General features: G+C 37.6%; 1 protein-coding gene across 1 annotated transcript in view; it reads right to left on the bottom strand.

The window, feature by feature from the left end:
* Nucleotides 1-1,438: 1,438 nt before the first annotated feature.
* The window catches only part of LOAG_16812 (bromodomain containing protein), a 13,707-nt gene continuing 3,944 nt past the window's right edge, over nucleotides 1,439-11,201 (bottom strand). Inside the window, exons 5-21 of the mRNA XM_020449471.1 lie at nucleotides 9,674-9,793; nucleotides 9,449-9,533; nucleotides 9,198-9,361; nucleotides 8,806-9,018; nucleotides 8,405-8,514; nucleotides 8,027-8,156; nucleotides 7,627-7,958; nucleotides 6,805-7,486; nucleotides 6,416-6,566; nucleotides 6,235-6,333; nucleotides 5,988-6,119; nucleotides 4,127-4,212; nucleotides 3,805-3,907; nucleotides 3,165-3,341; nucleotides 2,667-2,806; nucleotides 2,337-2,480; nucleotides 1,439-1,784 (exon numbers count right to left, since the gene is read on the bottom strand). Of these exons, the coding sequence (XP_020306989.1) occupies nucleotides 1,698-1,784; nucleotides 2,337-2,480; nucleotides 2,667-2,806; nucleotides 3,165-3,341; nucleotides 3,805-3,907; nucleotides 4,127-4,212; nucleotides 5,988-6,119; nucleotides 6,235-6,333; nucleotides 6,416-6,566; nucleotides 6,805-7,486; nucleotides 7,627-7,958; nucleotides 8,027-8,156; nucleotides 8,405-8,514; nucleotides 8,806-9,018; nucleotides 9,198-9,361; nucleotides 9,449-9,533; nucleotides 9,674-9,793 (2,955 nt within the window). The 3' untranslated portion in view covers nucleotides 1,439-1,697. The remainder of the gene's footprint in view (nucleotides 1,785-2,336; nucleotides 2,481-2,666; nucleotides 2,807-3,164; nucleotides 3,342-3,804; nucleotides 3,908-4,126; nucleotides 4,213-5,987; nucleotides 6,120-6,234; nucleotides 6,334-6,415; nucleotides 6,567-6,804; nucleotides 7,487-7,626; nucleotides 7,959-8,026; nucleotides 8,157-8,404; nucleotides 8,515-8,805; nucleotides 9,019-9,197; nucleotides 9,362-9,448; nucleotides 9,534-9,673; nucleotides 9,794-11,201) is intronic.

Here is an 11,201-nt window from a genome sequence, read left to right as displayed (position 1 = left end):
GATGAGCAAACCTATGGGGAATAAAGATAATGGAGAAATAAAGGAACAATGTTATAATGCAAAAGAAAAAAAACAATACAAACCGCGTAACATCTGAAACCTTTAGGAGAGAAAAGAGATAAAAACAAACAAGCAAGACAATTTCCCAGAAATATTACTTCCCACATCAACTGTTACTCACCACTGACAATTCATGATGCCCAAAAAAAAAAGCTTGTGGAAAGTTTCACTGATAACAATAGTGAGATGACGATGGCTGATAATACGTCCTCATAATCATAAAGAAACAAACTATGCATACAGACGATAAATTTGGCGCTACTTTACCATACTCCATGCAGAGGAAAACTGCCTTCTGTTTCTCATTTAACTGAACTCTAATTTCACGGACATACAAATGCTTCCCCTATTGAGCACTACTCAAGAAAGCCCATGTAACAAATGTAATGCTTGAATGCAAACCATTTTACTCCTGACGAACAGAAGAAAGTACGCAGTTGGCAAATGAGGTGAAGGCCAAAAATTCGAACGCCATTACATATCAACAACACAGCAACAAGGAAATTTAGCTATCTTCCGAAAAATCAGAACAGCTAATTCGTTAACAAAATACTGAGCTAAATTTCCACTCAGATATTAGAATTGTCCAAATATTTACTGAATCGTATTCCCCAGGGAAAGCAACAAAATTCCGGAAGTAGCTCAGTATCAGCCCCTCCTCCCTGCTTCCGTTCACGTTCCCTGAAGGAAGGAAGTGGTTTACGCTTACTTTAATCAGATATTTGGTCATTTAGTCCACTAAAAGTGTAAGATGATCCGGAAAAGAGCAGCCGATTCAGATTGTGCATAATCACTACCGTAATTTCTGGACTTCTTAGCTAATAACAACCTTCGAAATAAGTGGTTAAAGATGTACAGGTAACGTTATCTTGAAATAAACTAATCAAAAAAAAAATTTTGTCGAAATCGATCAACAAACATCTCCCTATAAAAGGCAAATAAGCAAATCAACAGTGCACATGCTTGCAAACGAAGACAAATGAACCTCAGTTGGTGGGTACTACTACATAGCATTAAAACAATGTTAGACGTGAATTAATGGAACTGAATTTTTTTAGACTGATTAAAATAAATTTAAACTATACATATCACTGTACAGAAAAAAAAAGAAAATAATAATAATAATGGCATTCGCCAGCTCATCTTCTCCCAGAAAAGAATGATTCGATGGATGGAATTTCAAAACTACAGAAAGGAATCCGTTTCATAACCCAAATGATACTCAAGTTACGAACCATATCCACTCCCAACTGAATCATAACCCCATTAACAAATCGACTAAAGGACGGCTGTTCGATCAAATCCATATCAAAGATTCGTAACTATAAAAATGATTTTGTTTGAAAATTTTGGAAATCCCTAGATTTGTGGATATTATGTCCGATTATTTTAAGGAAAGAGAACGAAAAGACTGATATATTCAAATTAATCAAAGGAAAGAAAATCAATAAAACCGCAAGAAATTACTCCATTCCCTCTTTTTCCTGCCACCAAGGCCTAAAAATGGTGCCAGTTTCAAAACAGTGCTAAAATTTTATGATATAAACACGTAAACATTATATCAACAGAATGCTTAGTATTACTCACAAAAAGTGAAGCAAAACATGAAAAACACGAACACATTTTGGAAATTACTTTTAGAAATTAGCTTCAAAATTGAGCATTAAATCCATCTGGCTTGTGACATCACCACCTGTACTCATCGCTTCTCGACGTCGTCTTTCCTGAAATATAATTGCTTTCTTCTACCAAATTTTTTTAGTTGTTTACTTTTGCTCTTAGACGAATAACTTTTATTTCAACATAACATCCTCCACTCGCGGGAGAAAATTTATAAGTTATCTATTTACTGTAAGAGAATATGCTTGGAATTTAAGATTCTGTTAACAACACTATAAAACAACTATTTTAAAATGACCATCAACGACCTAAACTCCGCATAGAAGACGAAATAAAAGGGATACTAATCAAGGGAAAAATTGTACTTCCCTACAGTCTCGTACATAATTATGTACGATGAGGGACAACAATTTTCTTGTACATCCGCTGTGACAGGAAATTCATCAAAATGATGAGAATCAGCATTCAAAAACCAAATAAGTTCACATTCCCTCATATCCGCTGTATTTTCTTTTCTCTGCTCCACTTAACAATCATTGCAATATTAACAGAGCAGGATTACTTCAAGAGCTCAATTTATTGCTAAAATAATCTTAAAACACTATTTTTACACACTACTGCCTTGTGAATCCACCAAAATAAACCATAGATCTAACTTGTTCTTTTTGACGTAAAAGTTCATTTTGTTTTCTCTGTTCCATCTCAGCAGTTTCGGCTGCAGCCTGATCCTTAGCACGCTCTTTTTCTTCCTGTTCTTTCAAACGACGCCTTCGTTCTTCCTCCACTCTCAGCTGCTTACGCTTCAATTTGAAACAATGTAATCGTCATAGGATACCAACTTATACCATGTAGTTATAGCTACACAATGTTCGCCATTAACGAAATGAATAATATCCACTCCCATCAGTATCACTACCCCAAATAGTTTTCCAAGGATCGGATATCGAAATATCCGTTCATTTTTAGATACGTAACACTAGAACAACCTTTTCTTCTTTTTCTCTAGCATGCTTTCGGAATAACTCAAACTGCGTTGATGTTTGCATATTCAGACTACCACTCTGGCTTTTCTTCGCCAACGTGTCCCATCCAGCTAATTTTTTCACACCAGCTTTGTCCTCCATTTCTAAAAAAGCGTATTGTGAATGTAAAATTCTCTGGATTTATTCCACATAACACCTCAGCTTGGATAAAATTCGTAATCATTCCTATTCAGTTACCAACATCACATTTGCCATCTGCTTTAGAAGAACCTTAAGACTAAGCAAAAAGAAAAAAAATTGTTAGAACCATAATTAAATCGTAATGCTTCATATACCAAAATTATATTAGAATTCAATGCCAATGATGTTGCAAACACGGAAGACACCAACCACAAACCATTCAATGCCAACCGTCTGACCAAACTTACGAGTCCACCCGCTAAAGGATCAAGAGATTGAACTGCATACTTAATGACTCATCAGTTAGTGTTTCCAACGAACCGTTTTGCTTTGCTGGTAACAACTGATCAAGTATTGATCCTCCAGAAATTTGCAATTGTGCTTGCTGTGGTTGTACCTGTGCCTGCTGTGCGACGGGTAATGCATTACTCGAATTGACAGTAACAAGCTCGGTTCCTGTCATTGCTAAAGAAGCACTACCATCGTCCGTCTGCTCTTCTGAAAAATCAATCAAATATTCTTGCAAGATACTAAAGAAAACTAAATTATCAAATAACATTTACGAATCAAAACCACCCACATGATGGTAGAATACTACAGAATATATCTCTCAACAGACAGCTTGTTTGAACAAATTCCTTTCTGCGTAAGATGTAAAGGTTAGCGGAGATCAGTATATACTGATTTATACAGATTATATTTTCCCATACACTTCCTTGACTGCTGTATCCGTCACAGAAAATTTCCCATGTTCAAGAAATGGGAAGAAGCCAGCAGAAAAAAATACGAAAACTTTTTGGTGAATACAATAAAAAACTGTACTCACCAAGCGATAGCATACCCACCAAAAAAACTTCGTACAGAAAACACTAAATATAGATAGCACTAATGAAACCACCCTTCAACTGCCATCGCACTACCCCTTCTATATCCACAGGGATGAGGATAAGCTGTAAATTACCTTTGATATTCCCCAGATGTAGACGATTTGTAGGATGCTGCAATACAGGACCAAGCTGCTGTTGCTGACTGTTTGTAGATGGTGTAGTTGATGTTGTTTCCTTCTTCAAACAACGACTTTTTAATTTCGAATCAAGGATACTCTAATTTAATGCGCATTCAAAGTCGTACTTCTAGCAGTTCAAAAAGAAGTATGGCTTATTTAGCACACAGAGCATACACCACAAATCATTGAAGCAGTTCAGAAGCCACACCATCTCGCACAATCCTGAATTTCTTTCATACTTTGCTGATATTAAACCAAGTATGGGGCAGAATTTCACCTTGTCCGTTGAATGCTCAGCACTTTGTGACTTTTCAGTACCAACACGTTGTCCCTGGTGTTCCACTTTTGCATTACCTGTGGTCTCTGAAATAGTAACCGAGAGCCTTAATTCATGTTGATAAAAAGCTTAGTAATGAAGAAATCAAAGACTCCAACACAATCCCCTGAGTCAAGGATAATCACACTTTACCTTTACATACAAAACTCTCGCTTCTGTACGAATGGTGATTGACGCTTATCTTTACTTTCCCATGTTATTTTCCATAAATTGCATGGTATCAGTATGAGTAAAAATGACTTATTTTATCGATGAAGAACGAACGATAAATACGCGTGCTGTGGAATCGAACTGGACAAAACAACAACAATATTCCATGCACAAAAAACAAAAACAAAAGTAGTCAGCAATTCATCATCAACAAGTAATGATAAGATCGTTGCAATGTGAAATGAGAATCTAATTATTAGTCAATTACTGGCATTTTTAAACGGAAATAGCGCTGATTTCAGGGAAAGTGTAGCGAGAAAAGAGAAGATGCACTATGACAGTATTACCACGAAAAACATGGAAATTATGAAATAAGACTTGAAAGAGAAAGTGGTAAGAGCTTCAGTGGTTTCATGAGTGACAAGTATCAGATAAATCCCAGTTATCAGTTAGAACATGGGGCAGGAAACAGCAGAATTTAAAAAATTCTATCGATTTAATGTAACATCATGCCAGATATAAACAGCACACCCACTCCCGATATTCAAAAATTACAAAAAATTAAACAGATCATTCCTCGCTGGCTCTTTTTAAACAAAAAATTAGAGACGGGTCTATGATTAGAAAGAAAATGAAAACGAAGAAATTATGAAATAGAGTTCGACAAAAAATTTGACGAAACAAAAGCAATCAAAAAAATTTTTGCACATCACAAGAGAAGTAAAAGAAATAACCACAAGAGAAGTGCGGAATAACAATCTCTAGACAGTGTTTTCATTTCTCACCTTATTCTCCTGTCTCTTTTAAATTTAAAAGGAATACCAAAATACAACAAATAAACCCTTTCCGGAAGTGCAATTCCACTTCAGGTTATCAACACAAACAGTGATTTCTTCTTTCCGACAAGTCCACTATCCCTCCACAAACTAAGTGGACAATTGTCCTAACAAGTGATGTGCAAAAAAAAAGAAATCCAGGAAAAAAGGTTGGTCCTATAAATTTGAAAAAAATGGCTACCGTTGTATATCGGAAACGGTGAAGATGGCAAATGGTTCCGCTCTGGTAATCATTGAGATTTGTGAAAAAAGCGACAGAGAATCACAGAATTGCGATTTTTTGTCCCTAATTACTTCGCCTCGCTTCAGCTTACAAAATGGTTTTTTAAATTTTTTTTTAAAAAAAAACTTTCCCTATTGACAAGCGTCAACCACCGTTTATAGCGAGAGATTTGCATGCGACTGTGTTGCCTGTTGTAGATATTGCACTTACGGGCACAACCTTACATGGATAAATAATAGCATCACATATTCCTGATAACCGAGCTTTCGCCATTTAAATAAATCAAAAGAGCACCTTCTTTAATTATGAAACAACGCTCCTTTAAGCTATATATAATAGGAATCAACAATCAAGAATTAATGACATCAGTAATAAATTATTATCGCTCTATGCTGGCACACTGACATTAATAACGGTTCAAAAAAACGAAATGCCTGAACTAAGCCGCTAAATTACAACAAATGCTAATGAGGTAAGTAAAGAAAATGAGTTTATAAAACAAGATCAAATAGACAAGAGGAACAAATGAAAATGAGGAAAAACGCTGAAATGGGTCCTTAAAATCTATCACCTTGTCAAATAACACTCTAACCTGATTCACTATCTGAGGAATCCGAAGATGACGAATCCGACGATGAGTCATCTTCACTTGAAGAGGAATCTGAAGACGATGGTTCACCGCCTTTACCCGTGGTTGTCGGCTCTGTTCGTGCACCGTTTTGTGCTGGAATAAAAATTAAAATGCTTTGCAAAGTGGAAAACTAGGGAGACTGAAAGACTGTCCGAACAGATGATAATCGGAATCTTGAATGAAATTTCAACCAGTAGAAACGACCAACCTACAGTCACAGGTGTTGCAGTGATCACTCCACCCAGGCCTTTGATTTTCTCTTCCAGCTCTCGTTTCTTAATCTCAACTTCCTTCTGCGACTTCGGTGCTGCAACAACAGAACTATTAATATTCGAATTATTATACTTGTAAAGATACAACACAGTGACACAGCAAGAAATGAGACATACTGTACGGTTTCCTCGGTTTCTTCTTCAAGCATGCAGCAACAAATGCTTCTAACTCGCGCAGCGTAGTCGCCTTAAGAGTCTCGAAATCAATTTCAATTTCTTCAGGGTTGAACCCCGGAAGCTGTTCTCGAGACTCAATAATACTGACAACCTGAAAATATGGAATATAAATTGAATCTACATAACACTCATTACAGTTCTATAATGATATATTATTTCTCCACGGGTTACAATAAAAACTAACCTTTGAACTGGCGCAAACTTTTCAGGAATCCCAAAATGAAAAGTACTCTTTTTTATGAGAAATAAAATATCGATCCAAAAAATTAGGATATACTGCAATTACAAATCCAACCATTTCCAAAATACAGAATTTATCAAAAACTTACGCTGCTCAGCTTATCACCCGGTAGTTTGTTGATGTCCAGCGAAAGTTGTCTTTTTTCATCATAACTCATTGGTTCTGCAGTACGTTCATCTTCCGAATCGAAGTCATAATCTTCACGCACCCTTCTTGATCCAGATTGTCGTGGTGCAGCATCTGTAACCGGTGTACCCGATTGTGTCACATCCGTCTTTGGTTTATTTTTAGAGCCGGGCTGCCGACCACGCTTACGCGCCGCTGACGTTGGTATATTTTGTTCCGGAGGTTTTTGAGGTGTTCCCTGTGGTGGTACCGCTGCTGTCGCAGGACGTACACCTGGAGCAGACACATGCATCGAATTTTGGACTTGACGTTGAGCAGAAGCCTTGCTCACCGGTGCATTCATTTCTTGCTTCGGTTCTCGCTCCTGAGATGATATCTCCGCGGCAACATTATTCGTACGCAGTCCTGCAGCTAATCCTGAGGTTTGTTGTTGGTAAGTCCTGGCAGGACGGCCGGGTTTTTTGCGTGACACAGAGGCACCGCCACTACTGGCTGGAAATGCGGCGGATGGCTTCATCATCGGAGTTGGGCTACTGGCAATGAAAGAAAACTGTGTTGAAACCAAAGATTGAAGGGTGCCTACAGTGGCTGCCGAAAGAACCGGGACCGGCAGATGATTTGCTTGAGCTTCCCTTCGTTTCAGCCTATAACGGTATCAAAATCAACAACAAATTCATTAACATTTGCACGTTGCTATACTTCCCGTTAAGCTAATTTTTCATTCCCATTTCCGTTACATGAACTAACATGAAATTCTAGAAACCAAAGAAGGTAAAAATCAAACCTCAACGACAAAATTTCCTGAGAATGACGCTGAAGCTCAGATATTTTTTCCTGACATTTGGCAGTTTCAGTTTGCAAAGCAAGTAAAATGAGATCAATGTGTTCATCACTGTCAATAACACCTGAAGAAACATCTAGTGGCACAAGAGGAAGACCAGGCACCACTGATTCATCCTTGACTATTGTGGAAGCGGATGTGACCACATGAGCTGGTGGTGTAACATGACTTATTGGTGTGGAGACCGCTGCTGCCACCACCTGTGTTGCCGCTGTCCCCTCATCAACTACTGCTGGCTCCTCAGGCATTTGGTGCCACTTGTCTTCGAAATATTTCTGAAAATGCTTTAGTTACGAAAATAAATCTTTAGTGTTTTTTGAAATCAAATTTTTAGTCGAGTAACCTGAAGAGCTCGACCATGCTGATGAATTGGATCTGACGTGGGGTTGTATTTGTAGCAGTTCTCACAAACTAATATAACATCAGCCCGTAGTTCTTCCGGTGTAGCATACTGCTTAGCATCCAACTTCCTCCTTAAAACTATTATTTACTTGAGAAGTATTTTATGAAAACAGAAATAGAAAAGCAATGGTCTTTTTTGAATATGGAATACTGATTGATTAGTGGAAAGGAATCTTAATATTCAAACTTGCTTCAACTCAATCGATTATTCTGGACACAAACATAATTTTGAAATCAAGAAGGACCAGCAAATGAGCAATTTGCAGGCCACAGCCAGCAACGTTAACATTCTAAATGAAAATAATCGATAGCCCATTACCTAATCGTTCCCAAATCCATTGGATTCTTCACTATATCATAGTAATCTTCCAATTTTAAACCCTCGACGTCCACTGGCTCGAGAAATGGCCAAGTAAACGATTTGCACTTCTGAATATATGCTAATTCTATAGAGCTGCTAAAAACGAGCAAATGAAGGAATGTTACGGTCCGATCCAAACAGCCAAACAAGGAAAAACTACGATAGCCAAAGGTACCACTAGAAAAAACCTCATTCATCAGCATCATTTATAAATACCTTTCGTTTCATCATACAGTTCAAATTCTTAGAACCAATATTATATAATAGACGACATACTCCACACTGTTCTACGATAAATCCAGACAGAATTCCTTGAAAATGTGTTTGCATCCCAAACAACATAGTTTACTGCTGTTTACCTTCGTGAATAATTCATTGACAAGACGCTGACAAAATTTCATCTGTTCAGTTTGTTTTCCTTTAAAACGAGGCTTCAACTGATTATAATCGATGAAGTAATTTGGCTTTTTAGGGGGTCGTCCAGATTCTCGACGAGTCGCAATCTTCGCACTTACGACATCATCACCAAATGATGTTGTTGTATCTGCCTTCCGTTTGACACCTTTCTGAACCTAAAACTAGTTAATATACAAGCTGGAGAACAAACCTACGTTCCTACTGTCGAGAAACACCGAAATGTCCTCATCGACTACAAAATTTATCAAACGAAATTGTAGATGACATCAGTAAGACTTGAACCAAAAATTTCAAGAGGAAAGTAGGCATAAATTTTTTAAGGAAAGCAAAGAACCTTCGAAGGAAGAACAGGTTGAACAGGAGCTTGTGATGACGTTGGATGGACATCATCTACAACACCTGATGCAGAAGCATGAATAGCTCCATTTGCTGCAGCATCCAAAACCGATGAGCTGTCGGCAGCCCCACGTTGTACAGATACAGACGATTCACGGCTTCCTGGGGGAAAAGGAACTCATTAACTATCAAGTACAAGAAGATAAATTTGAAATTGCCTACTCACAAAATTGCAAGAAAACAATTTACCTCCTTTAACGATTGCAACACGACCCGTTGACTTCTTCGATTTACCAACAGCTCGTTTAGCTGTTGGACGTGGTATTTCCACTTCCTGAAATGAAAAGTCAGGAATACCAGAAGTAACACTGATAAGCTGTAACTGTAAGAAAAAAAAAGAGGACGGAAACAAAGAACATTCACAAACCTGTGGAATACTGCACGTATCGCACAGTGTGAAAGTTTTAAAAATACCTGAGGCGGTAGAAGCTTCATTTTTTCTCTGTACAAATTTTCCACATTCTTGCACATAAGTGATACATCGTCTTCATTTTGGTTGAATTTGTAGCAGTTGGAAAAAATGGACTCAAAATCCTGAAAGCTAGCAAAAACAGATGTAATGAATAATTAAAAAGCCTTACTTCCGGGGGCATCGCTGCGAGCTTGGTGAGAATGTACTGTTCCAGGTTCTTCGCCATCATATAAACCCCGTACTCAGGAGGGTTGTACGTGTAGCAATTGTTGAACATTGTCATAACGTCCTGAACAAAGAGAACCGCGCTTAGCTGCAGCTATTTCAAGCTTTAAAGTGGCAACAGTTTTTGCATAACAAATATTTCAAGCTGCACCAATTACCATCCACTCCCAAGCAAACACGACGAACTATACAAAGTAGATTCTTAAGACATACACGGTTTCTTCCTCTCAATAATTCGTGGTCCAGAATGATCTAATAATTTGCACAGTTAGGATTCACAGAAAGGATTTACTTCGGGAGGAATCACTTGCGGCATTGAAACGAAACTCGGGACTTCAAAATACGAACATACAGAAGAACCCATCAAATACGTAACATGACCGGAAATTTAGTCAATGTCGGAATTTGAAAAACCAAAGATCAGCCACTCTGCGCTCAAGTCTCACAACTAAACTCGAAAATTTTTAGGGCTAACAATGTATAACAGTTGAAGAGAATATTGGCTAAATTCTCCGAACTTTGGAATACTTTTTAAGCCTTCTTCCTTTATCTCAGTATTTGGTCTAGCACTCTTCGAATTACTGTTCTAACAACCTAAGTCAGCTTAATGCGAGATATTCTGAAAACCAAAGATAACATACAGTAGAATAAAACAGAAAAAGTCTCCAATTTCACAACATTTTTATATGTACATTTACTACCAAAGGAAGGAACACAGAATTTCAATTGGATCCCACACTTATCACAAAAGTCTAAGTTGCAAGGACGATACGAAAAAGTTCCAGAATCGTGAGATTTCTGACAAATAAAGCAAAGAGACCTAAACATTTCAGCTTCTCTCCCCTCTCATCCTATCTTCGCAAACGCAGTAAAGGAACAAGTCTGTGAGATGCAAAGTATATAGAATTAAAGCGTATATATGAGACATTATCCTAGCGCAGATATCAACAGAAGAGGAACTGACCCATCAGTTATGCATTTTCCTTCATATCTATGGTGCCCATTTGCAAAACAATAAAAAAAACCATGCATGTTAAATGAACAGTAGCACAGACTCAGCTGTGCAACTACTGGAACTGCAGAGACTGAAGTGCTTTTGATAATACTATAATTGCATGCATAATACAACCATTCCATAACTGTTCACACGTTCCCATCATATTTGATTCTAACTCACCTAGCTGGTAAGGAGTGATTTCCTTTCCCTCATCGTCCTCAACAAGTCTGAATTAATGAAAAAGTTCCTGGTATTAAGTAAACTACTATCAAGGATCATTTCCTAAACTTTCAAATAATTCAAGTCCC

This window comes from Loa loa, assembly GCF_000183805.2.
Source record: "Loa loa unplaced genomic scaffold supercont3.21, whole genome shotgun sequence".
NCBI classification, from domain to species: Eukaryota; Metazoa; Nematoda; class Chromadorea; order Rhabditida; family Onchocercidae; genus Loa; species Loa loa.
Note: the sequence above shows the minus strand (reverse complement) of the source record. Positions and strands in the feature narration are given on the sequence as shown.